This window comes from Bacidia gigantensis (genome assembly GCF_019456465.1).
Source record: "Bacidia gigantensis strain McMullin 20006 chromosome Unknown contig_134, whole genome shotgun sequence".
In the NCBI taxonomy this organism is placed as follows: domain Eukaryota; kingdom Fungi; phylum Ascomycota; class Lecanoromycetes; order Lecanorales; family Ramalinaceae; genus Bacidia; species Bacidia gigantensis.
The window spans coordinates 22,560-46,905 of NW_025408593.1; the positions used below are offsets into that span (position 1 = coordinate 22,560).

The following is a 24,346-nucleotide window of genomic DNA, read 5'->3' on the forward strand; positions in this document are numbered from 1 at the left end:
GGAAAGGATTCAACAAGTGCAGCTCAACGACCTCATGGATCCAGTCCTCAAGATGGAGCTTCGCAGCAACCCCTCGAAGGCTACATACATACCGTATCAGAGCTTGGCAAACTAAACACATAGCATCAAGTTGCAAGAGACTAGGAGCACTCTTGCCAACAAAGCTGAGACATTTGGCCTGGGAATTACGAACCCCTTATGAGATGGTTCAACAGATTAAGATTTCAGGTGATCTGTGAAAGATCAGCAATGCCTTCAGACCCAAGGGCCTTAATTAGTACGATTCATGTCTTTAGCGCATGCCGACCAGGAGATTGCCGTGAACAGCCTTAAAGTCCGCAGATCACGCCTCGTTTTTTGAAGCAGGGTGAATAATGCCCCCTAGTGCCCCTCCTATCTGTGAGCCAGAACATCCCTGGGGATGACTTCGACTTTATGTATCAACTACTGGCGACGCCTAGATCCTCTTACTTCCGGACACATGCAAGGCCTAACCTCTTGGTATCATGTTCACAAGACTCTGAAAGGAGCACGAGAGATGAGCTACTCTTATGTCGTGGTCACCAGTGAAGATTGACAACGCTGCTGTTTGTGTTTTTAGCTACCCATGCTCTGACATTCTAATGACACAAATCTGTCAGTAACGACAGGACCAACGATCTTGTCGATCACCGGAGGCATCAATATTATGAACCGGGATGCACCTTTTCAACCGCTATCAAAGACTTCTAAGGAATCCGGGCAACAACAGCCTCTCGTCAACGACTGACGTGCGAGACATCACTATATTTTCAGGCATAGAATAATCGCCACCAAAATCGCAATAACAACCACTCCTCTGAAAACCGATTTAGCACAACTCTGGACCGAGACCAGCTCTTGTCACACAACCCCCCTCCCCCTTTCCCCCCTTTATCTTAACACCAATCCCTCACGCCCCTCAAATTCCGATCACACAAATCCACAGTCCCCCACCACTCCCACCACTCCCGCCCCCGCCCCCGCCCCCGCCCTTCCACCACCCTCCTTCAATAAGTCTGACCTGTCGTCTCATCCAACCGCCTGCCCGCCGGTACTGCGAGCGCGATACTTCCATCGGGGTTGGTTACTTGGCGGGTTGGAAACCATTCAGGATCTTTCTAGTGAGTCAGTCACTTGGAAAATTTCGTGGTGAAAAATGGATGGATAGGGATGGAAGGGGGGAGAGGGGTCGTTGAAAGGGACAGATGAGAAGGGGGGAGGGAGGAGGGGGGGGGGGGAAGGAAGGGCTACACATACGGTTATTCTGGATCTCCGCCCACTCCCAGTCGCTGAGGCCGCCGGAGCCTGGAGCCTGAGAAACGGGAACGGGGGCGGGGAGTGCGAGGAGGGAAGGGATGAGGAGGGCGAGGAGGGGGATGGAGTTGAAGACCGTTGCTGAGGGGACATGGGGTTAGAACTTTGTTTGGTGGTGGATGATGTGCGGGTTACGTACTAAATAGCATGGCTTTGAGTGTAGTGTGTAGTGTGATCGTGCGTATTCGATCGTGTTGATGTCAGGGTTGTATAAGAGGGAGGTCCATTAGACGTCCACACATCTCTTATACATGTATTCTGGAAGGTCAATACCAAGCTTATTGAAAGGGTCTTTCTCCGTCATTGAAGTGGAGTCTTCCGATAGTGCGGCTGCAATCTTGATGGTCGGCCGTGCCGTCTCGGTTGCGCGAGGCTTTCTGCTAACTATGAGCCCCTTCCAGCGTAGGCAACGGTTTGAACGGTCCAGCCTGAAGCCCAAAATAGACCCTTACTTTGGCATTGACAGTCTAATAATCTTCCCTCAGCTCATGTTAGACTTCTAGCAGTCTGAATGTCTCAACTAAAAATTCATCCAGTTTTTCAAGTCTACTGATTCTCTTGACAAATGCCAATGTATTAAAGGAAACAGGATGAGATTGAAGTTGTCCACCTTTGATCTTGGTAAACATTTGTCTCCAAACTAATTTGATCTCAATACCTCAAACCAGCAAATCTGTTCCTTACGCTGGCCACGCCGCCTGAAGACCGGGAAAGGCATTTTCATAGGGCACTTCTGTGAGCAGGAACGGTGTTTCAGACTGAGATACTACCAACTCTGACGTAGAAAGGCGAAATTGCAGTCTCCTGGGTCCTCGTTCTGCAGCAAATAGGGTTCAAGCAATGATCAACATCGATTAAAGTCCTCGGAAGTGAAAAGAAAACTAGGCCAATTCCTCTTGCTGGTCGCAACGAAAGGAATGTGTTCGGAAATTCACCTTTTCGTATATGGACAGGACTCGCAGATTACAATCGTTTCCCCCAGATCACCTTGGGACACGAGTTGAAACCAAACTTCCTGGGGTCTAAAATCCAGACTCAAAGCCTTTCGTTGTAGTACGTAACAGATCCCAGGCGTCGTGCGACAATCGAGTTACAGCGTTGGCAATAACTCGTGAAACGCGGGGTAGTAAAGCAGACAGTATCAGTCTGTCGACCTAATTGAATGATCTATTTTTAGATAGACCCAGTTCCAGTTTCAAGTTTGACGTTTCAACCAAGAGCCTCGTGGTGAGTATGAAACATACTCTCTGTTTTAGGAGACTAGCTCGTTCAGCCGCGGGATATGGGGCACATCTCAGCAGTCCTTCAGATTTGTATTTCTTGCCGGCACGACTCCCCTACGATATACCGCACTTTCTACGATGAAATCAGCCGGAGATCTGAACGGCACGCTGGCAAGGCAGATTCTCCTTGCTAGTGCTAGCCAGTATTAAATTAATAATTACACAATGTATTCCACGAGCTGTAGTCGATATTCTGTCGCCAGATTTGGGGTACGGCCAGCCGAACACCCGATCGCTTTTAGCTTATCAAGACCTTGAATATGTCGAGACAACAAAGGGCGACTGGTTGAGTTTCTCAAAAGCGACCATTTCCTCTCAAAAGAAAGGATTACCGAAGCTGTAGTCAAAGACCAGCTCTTATCCCACAATTCCATCCTCGAGCTCGCCGCTTCCCTCTCCCCACCCCCCCACAGATGCCTCCTCAACTCCAATTTCAACGACTACGGACCTCCCTGCTCGGCAGCAATCTCCTCAGCCGTGCCATTAATCGACGAACCCTCGTCCATCTTCCTGCCTATCGGCCTTCCAAGACCTATCGATCCGTCGGGATGGTCTACTTGGACTGCAGGGAATTCACCGGGGACTGGATATCGATGTAAGTTAGCTTGTATCCCTGCAATACTGGGGAAGCTGGTGATGTAAAATGCTACGTGGAGCGCAGATGGAGCGGAGACGGAGTGGACAGTAGAAAGGGCGCTAGACGTGGCTTATGCAATGGATTGGTGAGGAAAAGAGTGAGGGGGTAGGAGAGGGGCCGGGGGAAGGGTGAGGGGGCAAGGGGAGGGAAAGAGGACGTACATCTATCGATGATGCCCAACCAGTCGGCGTCGCTGAGACCGGCCGTACCTGGCACCTGAGGAACGGGGACCGTGAGAAGAGGAGAGGTGAAAAGGGCGAGGATGGGAATGAGGTAGGATACTGAGTCTACGTTAGAAGGCATGATGGTGACCAATGAGTGTATCAGCTTACTAAATAGCATGTTGACGATGATGGTCTCCCCTGAACAAGAGTAAAATTGAGGTGGTTTGTGTTGAGGTTTAAGTATATGAGTGCTCCTGGAGTAGACTGGACTGAACCTCTTTAAGTGTCCGTCGAGCTTTCTTATATTCTGGTGGCTCAAGATTGGTCATAATGGATCCGTCATCATTACGATGGATTTACCTGACCGTGCGTCGAATACTAGGTTTCACATGGACCGTCGGCCGTTCCGTTCGTTGACAGCGGCGAACCTCGTGCAGTGGATTCCCTTTGCATCATGAGCCAGCAAGTCGGCGATCGCAAGACGCTCATTCGTGAGCAGATCCATGTGGCTGTTTGAGACTTTGCTATTCGTGAACAAGTTGTGCCGCGTTTCGAGAAACTCACATGTTCGAGAAAAACGGGTCTTTTGTCCGCTTGCCATGCAGCGATGAGGCTCGAGCGCTAGCATTGAGCATCAGGTTCTCCAACCACGATGCAATTTACGACTTCCAAATGATTGACACGACAGCAATTTTTTAGAAATCTTGAACAAGACCTCTCCGCTTCTCAATGCAACTCATTCAGTCATCCGATTTTACGAGCTTCCATGGGTGCATTCAGGAGCGAAACAATCGTGATACCAAATCCTTGTACTGCACAATCGGCCCAACGTCATTATGTCGTGTGAGAGTGAATGTTCTCTGGCCGAGTGAATTTATGACATCACAGCTATTCTCCAAGGGCTCAAATATGGAGCTAAATGCCTCTTTTATCACTCTGTTGAGGAATCTGAGCTATCGCGCGACAGCGACTTGCACGTGTATAAGCGACCCGTCTAGAGAGCCATGCGGCGACGCATTGGCCGTCTTGGGCGTTTCGGATCATTAGCTCGTTGTTTCGCAATGTGCTGACCTTACCAAAAGTAACAATTCCGAATTGATAGATGATTATTGAGACGTTGACGGGAGGGAAATGGCGGGGCATTCAAAAACTATAGGAATGAAGGGGAGGACCCCTTGTGAGGATTGAAGAACATCTCTTCAAGGGTGATTTCGAACCTTTCAGAGGCGACCATCTTAGTGATAAAAACGCCTGCGTCAATCCCATCTGCATTAATGAACTCGGCCATGTGATGCTCCCGTGGCGATTGCGTTTTGTGGGGAATGAAAGCCAAGACAAGGTATGGATGGCATGTAGATAACCATACAGTCGACGCGTATTGCTATGTATTTAGTAATAAGGAACGATGAAGAACAATAGCACGAATTGGTGGGGCGGAAGGAATCTGAAAGGAAATAAGAAATATGTAATATCATAATCTTTTGTCGCCCCAGGGGTTGTTCGAAGATCTTCAGCCTAGTCAGATCCTGCACTTAACCTTGATTCATCCTAGATGGGCTATCACCGGCCACCCCGGGTGTGATACGTCACAGTATGCGCTAGCTGGCTGACTACATCGAGCGGTAAAGGTGAGTCTCTTACCTATCCAGCTTTGTGGTATACAAGGGTCTCACCAATCATTGGATCACCATCCTTGCTCCTGTAGCCTGTCAAAGTCAGAGTTTCGGTGAGAATAGTCCAAGCCACAGGTGCCACAGCTCATCAAATAGACTTTACCAAGAAAGGATAGTAACTCACTGTTAAGCCACGAGATGAACTGCAGTGGACCGGCACATTCCTTATCATGCGTCATAACGACTTAAGAGCTGAGAATGGAGCATTTTTCCAACGCAGGGGAGAAATAGACTGGATGGACGGACGGACAAGCCCAGCGTGAGATTTACACAGCATTTCAATCTTGAACCGCTCGGTCATCAAAAGAAACAATCATTAATCCATCAGTGCAGGTCGAGTCTTTCCGCTAAGGGCAAGAAAAGACCCCGTGAACCAACTCTTTGCTAAGGTAAATGCCAAACCTTGAGGTCTCTCTCTCTATCCAGACGTCGTGGCAAAGTGGAGACTTCAAAGGCAGGTGAAGCTTTTGAAAGCGAGATCAAACGTGTGCGGAACAGCTGTTTACATTAGCACGACCTTATGGCTATAATAATATCCTCAATTCGCGACCGGAGCCTGACTTCAAGACTTTTTATCTCCTCAGGCCACAAGTAATTCTTATCATTGAGCTCTGAAGTTCTTTCCCTCGATTTCAGACACCATTGAGGCTGTCATGATATGCGGCTGTCTTTCCCACCATTCCAGAACCATGTCGAGGATCTCAGAGCAGACGGAGTAGACAGTGCTTCTTTTACTACTGAATATGAGCTCTAAAGCATCGGGACCCGCATATCTATTTACTATTAAAGAGATGCGGGCTGACATGAAGCAGCCACTAGAAGAATCACGGCTTCCTCCACTTGATGCTTCATGTGTCACGATTCAGTGCTCTAGTCCTTCGTAAGTCTCCTCAGGATCCATATCGAGATTACACATATTAGAGCTTATTATTGCAGCTGAATAAACCCCATTGAGTGCGTTTACCTCATGGGGATCCACCGAATGGAAGAAGTAATCATAGCATCTTTTGAAACGACTCGGTATTTCAAGCCAGTATACATCTCGTACAAGCCCTTAACGAAAAAGGTCGATTCTTTTTCGAACGGCCATGCAAGGTCTGGTTGTATTTGACAATGGTGTTCAACGACTACCTTCGGTCGGTTCGCAAAGCAGGATTCCCTCTGCCCATACTTCCAGACCACTTCAGAATTCTCTGCAAATAGCGTTGAGCTTATCAGGGTTTTCGTCTCTCGGCAACGATGCAGATTACATATCCAAACTGTTCCACTCACAATGGAAGCTTCCCGGCTCAAGTGACACACTTCCAATCAGCCTCGCGACGTATGCCTTGTCTTTGCCTCAACATACAGATTTGAAACAAAGACCAACACTGTCAGCCTCGACACGTTGTGCGCAACTTTTTGGCAGCTGTCTCCACTGCTTTGTCTAGCACTCATGCTCGTCCACTGTTGTGGTGAGTGAGGCTGTTTGTATACAAAGTTCCTATTTTTAGCCTCCGGAAGGGTTTGTTGGAGCCGCATCATCTTTCGAACTGAGACATGCGCATTACGATACCAACATCTCCACATGGCTCAAAACGAGACACTGCCGAGGCTTCTTTCGCAGTGTTTCTGAGAAACTGATAACTCCAACAGTGAAATTAAACCACCCCGTCTCTTCCTAGGAGGGATTGAGATCAAGAATATGCCTTGGTGGCATCTGTAAACGGCAGTATATAAACCTTCCAAACAGCCCTTCACCCATTCCCACCCTGTGCTAAAGTCCCACACCTCCATGCTATCTGCAATAATGAAGACGCCCATCTACCTCGCGTTCGCACTCCTATATTCAGTCAACCTCATCAGCTGCCACCCCCAATTCAGCGTCGTCCAGGCATCACCAACAGCAACATCGACGCGCGCACCCCAGTGAGTAAATCTCAACAAACCATTTCCCTCTCTTCCGTTCCTATCCTTGAATCACTCCCCCCCTCCCCTTCCCCTTCAAAAACACCGGCACATTCTCACCCCAACCCCCCGCAGTCTCCCCGGCCGACCCTTCCGCTACATCTTCTCAATCAACCGCAGTGTCTGGCTGCGCTACGACCGCACACTCTCATTCCTCTTGCAAGTCGAAACGTTCGCGCAGGGTTTCCCGCCCACGCAGCCCCTGCCCGACGGCGGTCAGCTCTCCTACGAGGGTGCTAATTTGTTTAAGATTGTGGGAAAGGATTTTCAGTATCAAGATGTTGTAGCGTGCGTGGATGCGATGTATGAGTATTATGATAAATCGCGTTCGGGGTATGGCGTCGATGTGGAGATTATAGATGGCTTTTATTTGGAGGGGACGGCTTTTGTGGGGGGCCGCAGGGGGATGGTGGGGGAGGGGGAGGGATTGTGGGAGTGGGCGGTGGAGGGGGAGGGGGTGCGTTGAATGGCACTGTGGGAACATCGGAGTGATTTTCGGGGGGCAGAACAGGGGCTGGAGGGGAGATCTCCTTTAGATGATCCGGCTTTAGAATGTCTTATATGCTGTCGGAGAAGTTGAGAGGTGTTTACGTCTTGAGATCCCTGTGCTGATTAAATATGGATATTTTTGTAGGTCAAATGCTGACCAGCCTTCGACCATGAGAGATCAGATTATATGTTGCAGAATCAAGGGCCTTCGAAGAGCTTCTTTTCGATTGTTAGTGTAACGGCGGTATGCAACAACTCTTAAACTTATGAGTGGTCTGAAGGTCTGACTTTCCGTCAAAATGTCTTTGAGTATCGATTCTTCAGCGGGAACGTAGAGCTGTTATCAATATCTTGAGTATTAATCGGCGGCACCAAGCTGGGTACCCCTACTCTCTTGACCATTAAGTATCGCAATGCTCAACCACATACTCATCTAACATGTACAAACGGAGACAGCTAGGGATTTGCTACCAGGAGGTGTTTAGGAGACTGTCCTTGAATTGAAGAAAAGTTTTCTATCGTTAAAACAGATAGTGGGTTGCTCTGGGCATATGTGGTGGCATGCTTGGAGGGGATGATAGATTATTATCGGAGAATGCGGGAGGATTATACGTTGGATGTGGATAGTTTGGATGGGGCGGGAGCGGTACGGATGGGGAGTGCGAGAGGTATTTGATTCTTGCCGTAGGGAAATAGATGGAAATGTGAGGATATTGAAGTGAGATTTGCAGACTTGTTGTACATTGGTGAGATTGAGTGGTTCTGTTTGGAAGAAACAACGTGCTTTGGTCAAAACGTGTTGAAAGACCACGAGGTAGTTCGCCGGCTTCGCGGCGCATATATCGTATACATGCCTCGCTAGAATCTTCGAATATTCTAGAGAAGTAGCTCTTTCCAGATAATGCCTGGCAAGAGATTCTGGTTGGGGCACACGCTACATTCAGACATTTCTTGGGTCCAGCTACGTGTTTTTCGGCGGTACAAAATCGGGCATTGAATAAGTGACTCACTTGACCGGCCACAAAGAGATTCAACAGTATTCAAGGCGATAAATCCTATTTTTTATTCGAGAGAGAGAGAGCGAGCTTCTGCCAAGCACCTACCCGGCGTTCAGAATAGTTCTCCTGATGACGTCATTGACGCTGGTAAATTCTGGCTACTATCTGACCGCAATTCCGCATTTCTCATTGAGGTACATCCGCCATGTACCCTACGTTCAGAGGATCAAGCGGTAAACAAGTCCCGAATCATTAGAGGTGCATCTGGATGCAACCAGCAGCTTCGACCGGGCATCCACTGTCCACGCCTAGCTGAAGAATGATGCACCCTGCTTGCTGACTTTAAGGCAGACAGAATTGTCATGTGAACGCGGAATGTGTTCAGCGAGTCGACTACAGTCCTGCGACCATGCAGACCTTATTCCCGAAGCCAGCATATCTCCAACCCTTCAGGGGTGAGATTTTGGCGCAAGGAATCTCAGTGCCGAGGTGGGTTTAGTAATCTGACCAGATCTGACCTTGAATACTCTCCTTTTGGCAGTGTGACTCCCATCTGCATTATCAATCATGCCGTCCAATTATTCATTGCGTGATTGCGACATGGACGCACTGTATAGATTGTTTGGTTGTGTTTTGGGTATAAAACATCGAGCGCCAAGTCCCTTTTTCCTGTTCAAAGCTTTTGGCAATATACATCAGGACATATATCATCACTTCGCGGAGACGATCCTTAACGCACACATTAAATATGGAGCCCGGTGATCCGCAACAGCGCATCAGTCCACGGCGAATGCTTTCAGAAAAGCCAAGCCAGCAGTCGTCTTCCGAAGACAACGATATAGCAAATGGAGAATTACGGATAGAATCTCAGCAGCATCCGGGCAAAACTGATCAGACAGTCGCGGCTCCTCAAAGTCCTTCCCCTCCACCAGACAGCGGCGTCCAAGCCTGGCTGCAAGTCGTCGGGGTCTTTTTCTGCTGGTTCAATTCATGGTACATCCCTAATCCCCCAATCTCTGCCGTTCCCCCAAACATTCTCATCGCAGCAAGGCTCATCCAAGAAACAGGGGCTTATCCAACGGCTACGGTGTCTTCCAGACATACTACGAGCAGCACCTCCCCCAAAGCTCCTCGTCCATCTCTTGGATCGGCTCCATCCAGGCGCTCTTGCTATTCGCCGTCGGCGTGTTCACAGGCCCGGCGTATGATGCCGGCTATTTGAACGAGCTCATATGGGCTGGCACGTTCTTGGTCCCATTTGGACTGATGATGACGAGTCTGTGCCATACGTACTGGCAGATCATTCTTGCGCAAGGTGAGCCTGAATGAAACTTCATGGAGTTCTGTGCTGACGAAGGTCGTAGGCGTCGTGATGGGCGTTGGATTCGGGTGCCTTTTTGTACCCTCCGTGTCCATCCTGCCGCAGTACTTTGTCAAAAGGCGCGCAATAGCCAATGGGCTTGCGGCTAGTGGTGCGAGTTTTGGTACGTGCCTGGAGAATCCCCTCTTGCCCGTAGCTCTGGCTCCACAATCAATATATGATCAAAACCCACTAATGACACTTAGGTGGCGTTATATATCCCGTACTCCTCTACCGCCTCCTCAGCCATACGAATGTCGGGTTCCCATGGGCAGTCAGAATCATGGGATTTCTCTCGTTCGGCACCTGCGTGGTCTCAGCACTGGTCCTCAAAGTTCGTGTGAAGCCAACAGGACGTCGCATTCTGTTCAACTTCCGCTCATTCCGCGAAGCACCTTTCGCGCTCTTTACGATCTCCTGTTTCTTCGCCCTGGTCGGGATCTACGCTCCCACATTCTACATTCAACTCTATGCTCTCCGATCGCGAAATCCACCCATCACCTCAGAGCTTGTTGCTGCATACATGCTACCTGTACTGAACGCCGCCGCGATCCCTGGCCGTATCGTACCCGGTTTCATAACCAACCATACCGGCGTCCTAAATCTTGTCATCATCCTCACGTCGATTGCTGGTCTGCTGACACTATGCTGGATCGCCGTTCACGATCTGGGTGGCTTGATAGCCTTTGCGATTATCTATGGCTTTGCTTTTGGTGGTATCTTGTCGCTTCCGCCTGCGGCAATTGTGACTCTATCCCCTGATCTCAGCGTCATTGGAACACGGACTGGCACGGCGTTTGTGGTTGCTAGTTTGGGTGTGTTGATCGGTACTCCTATTAGTGGCGCAATCCTTGGGAATTCTGACGACAAAGACCTCGACTTTCGGGGACTGCAAATCTTTGCTGGGGTGATACTGCTCACCAGTAGTGCATTTTGCCTTGCTGCAAGGGTTGCTAAGGTTGGATGGAAGCCGACTAACAAGACGTAACTACATACGAAATATGTGACGATGACATGATGATCGTTGGTCATGATATATATGATTGGGAGAAGCCAATCCGTTCATCGCATCTGACCACGGCATTCTTCTACCATAGCAAGTCAAATGCTCACAACTATAGATGGGGTATTGGGAGCGGTTTTTGCTTGGATGGAGGACTACTTTACCCCCAAACTACAGGTCGTTCTCCCCCACCATGCATCAGCTTGGTTCTGAATCAGCGGAGTACATCAGCCACGCAGAATGACCTTCCTAATGAGAGCAATGTCTCAAGAATCCGCATCTCCAATTTTCTTGATTCTCTCACCTTTTTTGGTTGTTTCTGTTGAACTGTGACTACTACCCCACTTCGCAGCAGATAACGTCACCATTACAGTCATCCATTTCAGCGACAGTCCAGCAATTTCATTACTTATTGCACAACAATCTAACCATGAAGTATCTAACGATTGATCCAACCAAAGCGCAGCATCCCACTAGAGATCATACTGCTCAGCTCCCCACCTCGCTTCCCGCAGAGGCGAAAACACTGCACCATCCCACCAAACCCGGCAGCGAAAATGCATCATTGTACTTCGTGGGCACAGCCACAACCATTTTGTACCTCAAATCCCACCAACATCTCAAGGTCCTGCTAATCGAGCATAGAGAATGGGAGGGCATCCGCATAATGACCGATCCGGTGCGAGCCGGCAGAACCTCCTTGCAATATCCCTTCCACTGACTTCTATCTTTCTCCAAAAAGAACTTCCTCCACGCCGGCGACCACGTGCATCTAGGTCCCGGTGTACTGCCTTCCCCAATCTCAGCCCAACCGCATTCTCTAATAAACACCGACACAGGTAACGGGCACACGCGTCACGAACCCAGCCTTCGACCTGCACGAACTCCCCCGTATCGATCTCGTGCTTCTCTCCCATTATCATGCGTGAGTATCCCCTTCCCCCATCCCCCGTCCCCTATCGCCCATTCTTTTTGTTCTTGAGGATCTGTCTTCAGTGAGCTTACGCGATTATCAGCGACCACTTCGACCAAGAAGTCGAAGCCTCCCTGCGCAGGGACTTACCCATCATCTCAACGCCGCACGCAAAGGCGCATTTGGCGACGAAACCTGATGGCGAGGCGTTCACGGCGGTGTACGATATTGGGTTTTTTGAGGAGATGTTTGTGGATGTCAAGAGTGCTGGTGAAACTGGTGGGAGAAAGCCAGGCATCAAAGTGATAGGCATGCCAGGCAAGCACGTCCCGAGCGGTGGCTTTCTGGGGACGGCGAATGATATTATAAAAGCTGTTCGTATCCTGTCCTTCAAGTGTTGCAGGAAAGGAACTGATGGGATGGCTGTGAGCAAGGTACCGCCGACCAACGGATGGATGGTCGAGCTCGGCTATGGAGACGAGGGCAAAGATTGGACGTGCAGCTACCGGTGATCACCCCCATACCAAACCATTGTATAAAGTTTACTGACATATTGTGACTGCTCAAAGCATCTATATTTCAGGCGACACCCTCCTCTGCCCCGAACTCCAGGAGATCGCAGACCGCTACTCGCACCTCGGCATCGATCTCCTCCTACTCCATCTTGGGGGAACTACGGTGCCGAGTCCGTCACTGCCTCTGCTGATGATTACGATGGACGCGAAACAAGGCGTTGAATTGATTAGGTTGGTTAAGCCGGATGTGGCTATTCCGATTCATTATGAGTGAGTGCTGGCGTTTTTCGTCGAGAGATCCGGGAGGGGAGGGATATGCTGATTTGGTGGTAGTGATTATGATGTGTTCCTATCGCCATTGTCGGATTTTGAGAAAGCCGTGAAAGAGGCGGAATTGGAGAAGAAAGTGGTGATTCTGGATAGGAAGGATAAGTATGCGTTCAAAGTTGGAGAGGGGAAGTAGAGAGATCAATGACCGAGTGCCGATTAATTGCAACGTCGGGATTACTATTCATTTAAGATTCAAGCAAGCACTCATCACAATACTTGAATATTGAAAATCGTCCGCTTTCCTTTTGGGCCCCCTACTTACTCCAAAGAAGCGATTCCAATGACACCAGACTTTGCTAAAGCAGAGGTTGACAATGCACTGCAAGAAACACTACTCATTGAAGAACATGTGAATCTTCACTTGACCTATTGGACGCACATTATTCAATGTCCAAGGCTACTAAATCAATTCAGTCGTAGACAGTTGACGAGCAGTAAGTCTTGTCATCTCAAGACGACAACAAAAGCTTTTCGGAATGATATCGAAGTATGAGGGACTTTGAATTGTGTAAATTGCCATTTCACGGACCATGCACTCGGAGAATTGCTAAGAATAAACGAAGGTTGCGCCAAATATCACCATGCATATGCCTTGCATATCCATCGCATATACATATACAAACGAGGTCATGAACCCTAACCAGAATCAACACTCACCATTTTCATCTCCCAATCTTGTTCTCGCCTTTCAGCAGCCAGATTGGATTTCAACATGCTCTCGATACCAAAAGTCATCGCTCTAGTGCTCCTAGTGATTGACGCGGCAAGCTGCTACCCGACGTCTACACATGCTTGCAGCGACAGAGGTTTCTCTCTTGATACAGCTTCCTCGAATGCAAGAGACCCGTAAGTCTCGCCCCCCCCCCCCCCCCCGGCCCCCTCTCGCTGTCTCCCCAACTAGGTCCAGTAAATGCTAAGAAAGCCTCATAGAACCAACACCACCGCAAGCAACCCAGAAATCCTACCCCTCCCCGACACCAATCCGCCGCTCCTCCTCAGCATCGGCACTCACACGGGTCGCGCAATGCCCAAGCCCATCGCTCTATCCATCATGGACTCGACGATCCAAAAACTCGAAGCCAAGAAGCCATTTGAGATCAACGACCCCGTGCCGGCATGTGGATTCGAAGTCCGTGCCGCGCCTCCGGACCAGCAGAATTTCTTGTTCGTAGACCATTTGAGATACAATCCTAGTTTTACTTTTAGTGTGGCATTGCAGGCGGTAATGGGGTACAGGGATTGGCAGGAGGAGAGACTTTATGCGGTGTTTAGCTATGTGAGGATTTTTTCGCCTGATAGGAGGGTGTCGTATGGGACGCTGCAGCTGGGAAGGGATCATGAGTTGTTTGATGATGTGAATTGAGGAGAGGGGTAAGCAGGACGAAAAATGCTTTGTTAAAAAAGGGTTACGCAATGACCGATCTGTAAGTGGAGCCGGCAATGGCTTTTCTCTCGAATAGATAGTCACTGAGCCGGCAAATTGGCAGCTGAAGACAGAAAGCAACAAGGAGCCTTTTTCAAAATTTCGTGTTATGTCGTTGATGGGACATCTATATCCAATTACGAATGATCTCCGACAAGGAGAAATGAAAACCATCGAGACCGGAAGCGTCACAAAACGCGCCCAGTCTTCCGATCCAACTTATAATCTATCGTCACGAGTCATCGCTAGCTGTTCGCACTCATGAAGGAGACAAACAACAACAACCTCCATGCGTCGCCCAAGGAAAACACACTCTGGCGTTCCTCAACACCCATAACCCCACCATCATCCCCTCACCTCACCTACCCTCCCTTCCCCTCCTCTCCATCCCATCAATCCACCCCCACCCCTCCCCTCCCCACCAGCCCACCCTAACCAACACCCTCCCCCCCACCGGCCCCACGCCCACCAACCCCCCCTCCTCTCCCCACCCCCCCTTCCTTCACACACTCCAAGACCAGCCCGGCAACAGGGGCATCATAGTCCTGCATACGCCACGTAGCGGGCCTCAAGCCCCTGGGCGCCGTAATCTCCAATTTACAATTCCCACTGACCAAGAAGAGGGGAGATGGCCGGGCGAGGCTGGGTCGGGATCGCCCCAGGTTATGAGCTGCGAGCCGGAAGGGGGGGAGGAGGCGTCGAGGTTGATGAATGCGCGCGCGCAGTCGGACCAGGAGGGGATGGTGCGGTAGGTGGGGAGCGTTTCGCAGTGGATGTGCAGGGAGGGGGAGAGGGTGAGGGTGGTGTTGAGGCCGGGGATGGGGAATGAGGGGTGGTGGGTGAGTAGGGCGTGTGAGAGTTGGGGTTCGAGTACTGAGGAGGAGGAGGAGGAGGAGGAGGAGGAGAGTTGTTGAGGTGGTGGCTGCAAAAGGCTGCAGTGGATCGTCGTGGGGATGGTGATGGTGGTGAGGTAGAGGAGGTGAGTAAGGGGGCGTGGGAATCGCATGGTAGTTGGAATTGCTATGTCGGAGTTTGGGAGAATTGGTTTCGCTTTTGCTGCGCGACATCCAGATGCGAGCGTGCGTGCGTGCGTGCGTGCGTTGGCGGTGATGGGGGCAGTGGTAAAAATAAATCATAGCGCTGTGTCTGTCCGAGACATAGAGCTTGGTTTGCGTACTAAGGAAGTCTTGATGCGCAATTGAGAGGCCGGGTGTTTGGATGATGTCTGTGCCTTTTTTGCGGCAGGTGAGGCCGTCGTCAGAAGGCATACTCATTAACTAAATTTATCCAACTGCATAATCCCATAACGCAAACTCCCCTCCCTCCCATCATCCGCTTTAATAGTCACAATCGGCATAGTCACAGCCTGCTGATCACCAATGTAAGCCTTATACCCCTGCACAGCCTGCAGGGCCACAAGCCAGGTAAACTGGGGCGTGAAGGCGCCTGGGATCTGCCCTATATGAAGCGAGTAACGGCCATCCACGGTGTATTTCTCGCCGCATTCGGGTAAGGGGTCGCCACTCTCAAACGGCAGGTGTGATTGTATTTGCGTGATTGCGTTGTCGAGGATGCGGCGGGCTTGGCCGCTTTCTATGAATTTTAAGCTGGCGCGGCCGAATACGAGTTTGATGGGTGGGTTGCTGCCGGGGATGGGGAAGGTTTCGCCGAGGAAGGAGTCGCCGAGGAAGGGGTCGATGGGAGAGCTGTGGATGGATGTTAGTGTTGGGTGAGGGGAAGGGGAGGGGGTCAAGACAAGACGTGTTGTCAAAGATTGGATGGGGGCGAGATACTTACAAGTCTTTTGTGTTGAGGGTTGTGATGTTGACGAGGGAAAGTGTGGTATCACATGTAGAGGGCACGGGGCCACAAATTGCGAGGCTAGTAAGCATTGAGATGCAGAGACTGAGTAGTAGGCTTCGATACATGATTGTCTGACTGAAAGGCTTGAGTGATTTGATGAGATGCTGCTGAGTCTGAATGGTGGCATGATTTGACTGGCTTTTGTATTCGCTTGAATAACAGGATAGCTGAGGCAGACAGAGAATGTCTACGGTATAATAGGCGTGCGCAAGTCAGTCCTAGCGCTTCAAGTCGTGGTTGTTGGGTTTTGTCTCAAGGCTGATGCTGCTGGGGCTTTAAATAGCATAAATCATTTCTGAGTGTTCACATATGCCTTGACGATTCTGAATGAAACAGACATCGAAGAGAATCAACTTCAACCACAGCTTCTGTTTTTTTTTATGCAGAATCAGAGCTCAAGTCATTGAGAAGGTAACAACAACAAGAAATGATCCAGTGTGTTATCTAGCCGGAGCATCTGTCCCATGATTCTTGAAAAATGAAATCATCACGCGTGCGGCTAATTCCCTCGTGGTAGGTTGGTAGTTGAAAACAAAGTTTCCAGAAATATCTGCTCCTCATCACGACTGCGAACTGCTATTGAAGGACCAGAGAACGAAGAAGATAAAACGCAAGGTGTAAGGTATGGCGCCTTTCCAGCAGATAACAACGACCAAGGAGACTATGAAATCGCCATCTGAGCCGCTTTCACACCGTTTGACCCAAACCACCGTCTCGGGCCGGTCCAAACTGCATGTATCCGAGCAAAATTGTAGTCTGCTGGTGCACAATTCTAACATGATCTCTCTTCACAAGTCCACCCGGCTCATTTGCATGAATCCAATCCTTATAGCCTTGAAGAGCCTGCCGAGCGACGTCGTAAGTGAAAGCCGTTTTCCACACGATTTGGTGAATTCCCAGGCTGAAAGCGCCGACCTCATAGTCTAGACCGCAGTCGGGGAGGGGGAGACCTAGGTAGAATGGTGGCATGACATTGATTTTATTGAGAGCTTTGTCAAGAATGTTGTCAGCGGAGATGGCTGGGATGGTTGATGGGGAGCCGGCGGAGATGGCGAGTTGAAGGGGAGGGCTGGAGTTAGGGATCTTGTAGATTTGATCTCCGTCGACGGGAAGGCTGGATTTATCAACAATAGGTTGTTGATCGAAAGGTCATCTCTTCGTAAGATAAGTAAGAGGACTTACAATGCCTTCTCATCGCCCCCTGTGATGTTTGCTTTGGGGGTTGGGGTGCTACATCCAGGTGAAAGCGGTATGCCAAGGGCTAAACTCAAGAGAAATAGCATGGAGAGTTCCACGTTTTTCGATAGCATGCTGACAGTATGCTCAATGGTTTGCTGGGATATTCCGAGATTTTAGCGAGGAATTTGTGCCTAAGTTTCGAGATTTCGAAATTGGGCAGAAAAAACCCCAAAGATAGCAGAACAATTTGTTGACTCACTGATATCACAGTCGATGTAGGCATATACAGCTCTTTTGTACCCATTGTTGATACCACCCTCAGTGTGAAGAGACATGAGTTCCATAATTAGACAGAATTATGAGCCGGCGCGTAAATAGCCTTTAGACAGCGAATCCGCCTTACGATCAAGATGGCTTCTAGAACTCCCGCAATCAAAAATCCCCATGCAATACATTTGTTGGTTTGAAAGACATCAAATGGAAGTACTGACGCTGCGGAAAAGGTAGGCGTATTGGGTGAGGTACAAGGCCGACAGGCAGAAAGTCCAAAATTGAATTGCTATTTGCGCTCGATGCGTGAACGAAGGAACGTAGCAGTAATCTCCAAGTATCCTGCACTACTCTTCCAGCTTTTATCTGAGGTACCAGAATGCGAAATGCTAGGCGTCCTGCTGGTTTACAAAAGACACTGGATATGCTTCAGACTCACAGCATTAGACCTCATAGGTTCTTTCAAGAGTGTGATCAAAAAACATACATAGTTGATATGCGCAACAAGTAGACCAGACTGCAATCAACCTGAGGCTTGTTCTAGCCAGGTGTCAGATGTCAGGCTTTCCACAGTCTGAAGTGGACTCGTCGCATCGCTGAATTAAGGTATCGCTCGTCGCTATCGACAACAGGTACCCAAAGCTCTATGGTAAACTGTAGATGCTTTGTTCGCGACTCCACTGCGCTTGAGTTAATCGGCATCAAAGCTTTCAATCTAGTTTGCAGCCCATCTAGGGGAAGAACGATGGCATTAGGGTGGTTGCAAAGCTTTTCCAACCGTTGCGACTGCGACTCTCTTCGCATTAGAGTGCTCATGAACTTGAGACACGTATCAGCCAGCATGATTTACCGAGCACAAGCACAAGCAGAAGGATATATACATCTAGGGTTCGAATGAAGATGATGTTGAGAGTAGGATGATGAAGGGAGCTCATGAGCACCAAAAGCCCCCGGAGATAGTAAAAAGATCCCCGGACATAGTGCTGGGTCCCTATTCCCAGGACAAAAAGGCGAATTGACCAAAAAACTGAAAATCTCCCCCGGGTGGGCTCGAACCACCAACCTCCTGATTAACAGTCAGACGCGCTGGCCAATTGCGCCACGGAGGATTCGAGATCAAGGCCTCGTATGTTAATATATATCCCATTTGAATTGAGCATCCAAATTTGAAGGATGTTCCTTCCTTCTTCTCGAGAATGGAAACTACAACTGATGATCGTGCGCACTCTTTCCGAGCCATCTCTGTGTGTGAGTACCAATAACTCGCATTGCAACGAGTTCATTTCAACATCGAAAGGGAGACTCGGCCATTCCCATCCTCACAAGATTTCTCTCTCATTCTCTACTTCACTTTTCTGGCACCTTATCGCTACAAATCGAATTCCTCAACAACATAACACAATCTCTTTCCCCCCCGTGTCCCAAAAATTCTATCCCCTCCTCACACCACGTCCACCTCCCCCCTATGCTTAACCCCCCACCTCAAAACCCCCACACAGCTATACTTCTCCGTCCTATAACTCGGGATATACAACCCAACAGGCGCTCTCGTCACCACCTCCCCCTCCCCCTCGCCTCCCCCACCCCCCCCCCCTTTCTGCCGTTCCTTCGCCCACTCCAACAGCCCAAGCACACTCTGCTTGGCCAGATCCCACGTCAAGGTCTCCATTTCGGGCCCGCTCTTCCTCGGCGACACAACAAGGCTATTGCACCCTCTCGTCGCGAGCCCGTACCCGTCTTCTGGGACCAGCGTCGGGAGCACCGCGGGTTCGAACTTGGAGATGTAGTCGTAGGACATCTGGGCGAGGATGATGCATTCGCTCAGCGGGATCGTCGGCCACGAGGGCTCGGATACCCCGAATACGAGGCTTTCGTCTGGGTAGGAGCGGTCGATGTGGTAGGCGGGGTAGTCGGGGACTGGGGCGGGGGCGGGGGTGCTGGTTGAGAGAGGGGAGGGGGTGAGGGGTTGTTGGGGGTGGAGTTTGTGGAGGGGAGAGTCAGGGACGCCGGGAGGGAGTTGGGGAGATCGGTGGAGGATTGGAGGGAAAGGAAGGCTGGAGGTATGGATGGGCATTTGGGGATTGGAGGGGTGATGAGGCCAGGGAAGGTTGATGTGTTGTTGGATGCGGAGAGTGCTGGCGCGGCTGCTGCGAAGTGGAGATGGCAGAGCGCGGCGAGGAGGGTAAGTGAGGCTCGAAGGAACATTGTGCACCGCTAAAGTTGTTCAGCTTTGCTGAAAGCCAAAATACCGTGGTAGGTGTAATGTTGCTATGATGGTGCGCTTTGATGCCGCCTGGTCAGGCTTTTATGGACGACGCCTAAGGACGAGCCGTCTTTACGAGCTCTGACTCAAGGAAGCGTTCATTTCGTTCGGAGGTCTTCTTGAAGCCTGGCGAACCATGACTCAGGCTCTGCGTAGGAGCATTTTTTGGTCCCTCATAAGTTGGCCAGTCGTTGAAATACACATGACCAACGACAGCCGTCATTCATGTCTAGGACTTTTCAAACGGCTGGTATGCCATTGAGCAGACGATTTGCGTTTCTGGGCGTGCGCATCGTGCCTGGTACAATATCATTAGCGCCTAAAACATCCAACATCGAAATGGGCGTGCCACGCGAAACCAACAAATACATCGGTTCTAAGAATGTCTGCCATTCAGAGCCTTGGGGTATGTCTCAAATTGCAGATCTTCGGTGGCACCAGGTGGAAGTCAAAGCAGGGTAAAGTTTTAGAAGAGAGGAACTTCTCAAGATCCGTTGATTTCATTCTTAGCCAATGCAATGAATCCTCGAAGTCAGTAAGTTGCAGAAGTATGGATGGAGGTTTCAAAGCTCCCCAACGCGCCCGAAATCAAATTTTGCCGTCAAAGACTATGTAAAGAACTCCCTGCGTCTTTGTATAATGGGTTTGCTTTCGGTGAAATAGAAGGGAACATTGTTCCTTCTTGTGGAACATGGGGCCACAGATGGAGACGAAAGGGGTTTGAGAGTTCTCTGAGGAGAAAACCGAGGCGCATGAAGCTGAGGATGGTGCTGCCACTGGCATCAGTGCTGCGTCAGTCGTGGTCAAAAGTAATCCAGAAACGCATCTCGGTCATAGATATCAGCCGGGCAATGGCTTGAGCAGCCTGAAGAAGCATAGTCTTGTTATGATTGGAGCTCAAGTCTCTTCCTACCGATAAATGCTAGTCCTCATACCGCGACCCTTTATGAACTCCTTCGTTCACCAACCACCTTGTAAGGCCTAATACTTCTTTCCTTCCCTCAACACATCCCCAAACTCTTCCAGCGGGCTTCGGATGAGCTTCGTCTCTTTCCACAAATTAGGCGTCAAGAAGCCATATGAATTCCCAACAGCAGCAAAGGTGGCCTTCAGCGTATTTTCAAGTGTTTTCGTAGAGCCAGAGGAGGAGGTGTACACATCTTGCACGCCAGCAAGTTGGAGCAATCTCTTGACTGCCGGGGAGGCGACGAGGCCGGTACCACGAGGGGCGGGAATCAACTGGACCAACATCAGCATATTCCTCGCTGAATCACGATTCATCCCTATTGAAGGAGATCTACACTTACGCGAACAGTAACGGACCCACACTTCCCACTCTCTTTCGTAGGCAGACTGTGAGGTTCACCAAGATTTGTACCCCAATACCCTCTTCGAATAGGTAGAACACTGAGTTTTGCGATGATGATGGCGGCGCGAATAGCGGTAGCGACTTCCTTCGACGTCTTGATTCCCAGGCCCACATGTCCTTCCGAATCACCGATGACAACAATAGCCTTGAACCTAGTACGCTGTCCAGCACGAGTTTGCTTCTGCACAGGTTTGATCTAGCAACATCTCATTGTCAGCGCAGTCCGGTCACGCCATTGTTGCCGTTTCTCTTTCTTTCTTGCGCAGCGCGATCGAAGATGATCTCTCACCTTCATGACCTCATCCTTCAACTTCGGCAAGAAGAAGTCCACGATCTGGAACTCCTTGATCGGCAACGAGTGTAGGTAAATCTCTTCCATGCTCTTGATCTTCCCCGCCTTTACTAGCCGCCCCAGTTTCGTTACTGGCATCCATTCCTTCTCTTCTGTCTTACCGCCGCCTCGTCGGCCTCCTCGTCCGCGCCCTCCACGTCCGCCACGGCCTCGGTCGCCTCCGCGGTCTCCGCGCGAGCCAAAGCCGCCGCGTGCTCCTCCTGCTGGTGGAGCAGCACCGCCACGTGCATCGGCCATACTGTGTGAACCGAGAGGTGATTCGAGTATTTAAGAGGGGGTGGAGGGATGATTGTTGGGATTGAGGGATATGGAATGCTTCTGGTGCTCGAATGTGTAACGGTGGGCTGCTGGAGCGGTGGGAGAGTATTTGGCGCTAAATAAGCTAGTGGAGATAGCCGAGAGATAAGAAGTCTGGGCATCAATGTCCTCTCCGAAAAATACTTTCTAGGAGGATTATCAAGGTTTTGGATTTCAAGACTTTTCAATCACTCTGAATGCGTGGAAAGCTGTTACTAGTACATTGGCTACCACGTCTCTGTTTTTCTATGAGGAACATCACATAACGCCAGCTCCCACTGATCATCCTGCGGCTCCAGTTGCTTTCTCCGTCGAACCATCGCCGCCTTATTCCAAGTCTTCCTTCCCGGCGCCATGGCCACTGGCTCAAGCGCCAATGACGGTGATGATTGCAAAGCTAATGCCAGAAGCTCCGCCAATCCGTTAGCATAGCTCTCAGATCCTCCAAAGTACAACGACAAGACGATATGTGTCAGTATCATCATAGCGTGAAAGAGAAGAATCGCCGTTGCAACTTTCACCGTTATGGAATCGAACCCCCAACCATAGCCGTATTTGAACACTGGGAAAGATAACTGAGTCCATTGGGCGTTTCGAAAAGCCTCATCTGGCTCTGCAAACGTATGCAGGAGCCGCGATCGGTTGCCCTCGTTAGATCCAGGCATTGGACTGCCCATATCCCCACATGCCAAGTTGTCGTGTTCATTAGTGCTATTCGCAACGACGAACTCCTGTGAACGACTGTAGAAGGGACCCTGTGAACACCAGCCCTTGCGACACATCGTGACATTGTGCTGGTACTCCAAGCCTATCGCCGAGAGGCCATTCGCAACCGCAATCGAAAGCATGAGACTATGACCAAAGGATGGAAAATATTTATCGGTCGGGTCCACGTTGGCCACGTACTGCTTCATCCCTGCGTCGAGAAATTGGGTCATGACAGTTGTATTGGACGTACCATTGGCCTTATTAAGAGCATCAGCCCATGACTTGCGGACCGCCGTCATCCCGTATGGATGAGAAACCGCAAGTAAGATATCGATAGTACTTGAGGAACCTTGTAATAGGAAGAAGTCAGCATTGCAATCTTCGAGGGCAGAGTAAAAGGCATTCCTGCGAGACATTTGGAATACCAGACTCTAAAGCACTCTTGTGGGTGACAACAGGCCATGAGAAGCTGCAAAAATTTACGGCTACTGGCCCCCGAAAACAGTGGGTTCCAATTTAAACGGTGACTTACCACTGTATCCACTCATGGTGTCCGATAATACTTTATTGCTTTGCGAGGCAGTAGTGGGAATGATAGCCAAAGCATCTTGCTCGAATGAGGCGAGAACACTGCACATGGAAACATTTGCGATATCTTGGCCCTTATTCGTAGACAAGATAAAGCCAGCCAAAATCCAGACATTATTGGTGGTCTGGAACTCCCGCCATTCGAACAACGTGTGTGGAGGATCTTTCAGAGTTTCTTCGGCCCAAATATTCCGCACGTCGTACGTTCCGTTCAGATAGCGGTGACCGTCAAGCTCGTTCTCAACATAGGAACCCTCAGAATCCAAGTATTCACGTTGAGTCAAGAGATAACTTGAGTCCACAAGAAATGTAAGGTTCCGGCTGAAGGTTGTAGAAGGCCGCACTTCACACGCCACGTTGGTGTACGGACTCAGCATACCACGTCGTAGGCCATGTCGAGCCTCGATCGTCATCGTCGGTCTACCTTGCTGCCACTCAGCTACGGCGCCTTGAGACAAGAAGTTCGTGATCAGCTGATTTGTTGTCCAGCCATTATTATGCGGAGGCAACAGTGCTGTCCTATTATCGTCGATCAAATCGTTTAAACTGTTAGTGAAGGTTGCAACCGTCCGACCCACTTCAATACCGAGATTATTCTCTGTGGGAACAGTGAAATTATTGATGCCCGTCCAGTTCAGCCCAGCTAGACCATTTGTCAGACAAGGCAACGGACACAATGCGTTGACATCGAGGCTTGCGTTCACACAAAAAGCACCCGGTAAGGTGTTCTGAGACACTTCATCTGGAAACAATTGTTTTGGGATATACAATGAATAGTCCGAATGCAGAGGGTCCGTGCGAAGATTGGGGTTGCAGTCAAAGCCTTTGCCTCCTTGCGCAAAATAGAAAAGATCACCCTTATGCCACCATTGAAGCTGCGGTATCAACACAATAGCCGAAGCCGGACCAGCCGTCAAGCAGACGAGCGTAACGAGTAGAACAAGGCCTGCGAAGGCCAGATGCCTCCATCGAATACGACGCCTCCAAACAACGGAAAAGCAACACCACCAGAAGCCTGGTGAATAAGGAGGCTGTCCCAACGTCGCCGCGAAGCCCGTCGTGAAGAGCCCGAAAGGAAGCCCATTCGTTGAACTCAGCTGTGCGCGGATGTGGTAGATCAGCACCTGCGAGAGCGAATAGATGATCAAGAGCTCATGAGCCTTCGCAGCGACTTGCAGAACGCCGAGAATTTCGGGGATGCCTCCTGCGGATGGGTTTCGCCAGTAGGCTTCTCGCCAGGACAATTGGAGGATGCTGAATGAGACGAGCACTGGTGTGAGGAGCAAAATGTGAGATGCGTGTTGCCATATCTTCACCAATGTATGGGTTGCGTATTCTATCGTCGTGCGAAACGACATCATCGAGACCATGTCGTTGCGCCGTCGGA

General features: G+C 50.0%; 6 protein-coding genes and 1 non-coding gene across 7 annotated transcripts; 3 read left to right on the top strand and 4 right to left on the bottom strand.

Annotated features, from left to right (window-relative positions):
* Window positions 1–9,274: 9,274 nt before the first annotated feature.
* On the top strand, window positions 9,275–10,874 carry KY384_001742 (uncharacterized protein; the record flags this gene model as incomplete). The annotated part of the gene is made up of 4 exons (XM_044810270.1): window positions 9,275–9,519; window positions 9,594–9,841; window positions 9,891–10,010; window positions 10,093–10,874. 4 exons carry the CDS (start codon window positions 9,275–9,277, stop codon window positions 10,872–10,874), a joined length of 1,395 nt encoding a protein of 464 aa, XP_044672244.1.
* A 445-nt stretch (window positions 10,875–11,319) lies between these two features.
* Window positions 11,320–12,874, top strand: KY384_001743 (uncharacterized protein; the record flags this gene model as incomplete). Its single annotated transcript, XM_044810271.1, has 6 exons — window positions 11,320–11,568; window positions 11,729–11,814; window positions 11,906–12,187; window positions 12,372–12,587; window positions 12,651–12,749; window positions 12,772–12,874. 6 exons carry the CDS (start codon window positions 11,320–11,322, stop codon window positions 12,872–12,874), a joined length of 1,035 nt encoding a protein of 344 aa, XP_044672245.1.
* Window positions 12,875–13,698: 824 nt separating this feature from the next.
* KY384_001744 (uncharacterized protein) lies at window positions 13,699–14,335 on the top strand (the record flags this gene model as incomplete). Its single annotated transcript, XM_044810272.1, has 2 exons — window positions 13,699–14,001; window positions 14,108–14,335. 2 exons carry the CDS (start codon window positions 13,699–13,701, stop codon window positions 14,333–14,335), a joined length of 531 nt encoding a protein of 176 aa, XP_044672246.1.
* Window positions 14,336–18,417: 4,082 nt separating this feature from the next.
* KY384_001745 lies at window positions 18,418–18,491 on the bottom strand. The gene has a single exon. It is a non-coding gene; the product is annotated as a tRNA-Asn (tRNA).
* Window positions 18,492–18,585: 94 nt separating this feature from the next.
* Window positions 18,586–19,180, bottom strand: KY384_001746 (uncharacterized protein; the record flags this gene model as incomplete). The annotated part of the gene is made up of 2 exons (XM_044810273.1): window positions 18,586–18,624; window positions 18,830–19,180. The coding sequence occupies 2 exons, from the start codon at window positions 19,178–19,180 to the stop codon at window positions 18,586–18,588; spliced, it is 390 nt and encodes a 129-aa protein (XP_044672247.1).
* Window positions 19,181–20,626: 1,446 nt separating this feature from the next.
* Window positions 20,627–21,603, bottom strand: RPS2 (40S ribosomal protein; the record flags this gene model as incomplete). Its single annotated transcript, XM_044810274.1, has 3 exons — window positions 20,627–20,884; window positions 20,953–21,210; window positions 21,304–21,603. The coding sequence occupies 3 exons, from the start codon at window positions 21,601–21,603 to the stop codon at window positions 20,627–20,629; spliced, it is 816 nt and encodes a 271-aa protein (XP_044672248.1).
* Window positions 21,604–21,890: 287 nt separating this feature from the next.
* Window positions 21,891–24,329, bottom strand: KY384_001748 (uncharacterized protein; the record flags this gene model as incomplete). Its single annotated transcript, XM_044810275.1, has 2 exons — window positions 21,891–22,720; window positions 22,904–24,329. The coding sequence occupies 2 exons, from the start codon at window positions 24,327–24,329 to the stop codon at window positions 21,891–21,893; spliced, it is 2,256 nt and encodes a 751-aa protein (XP_044672249.1).
* Window positions 24,330–24,346: the final 17 nt, after the last annotated feature.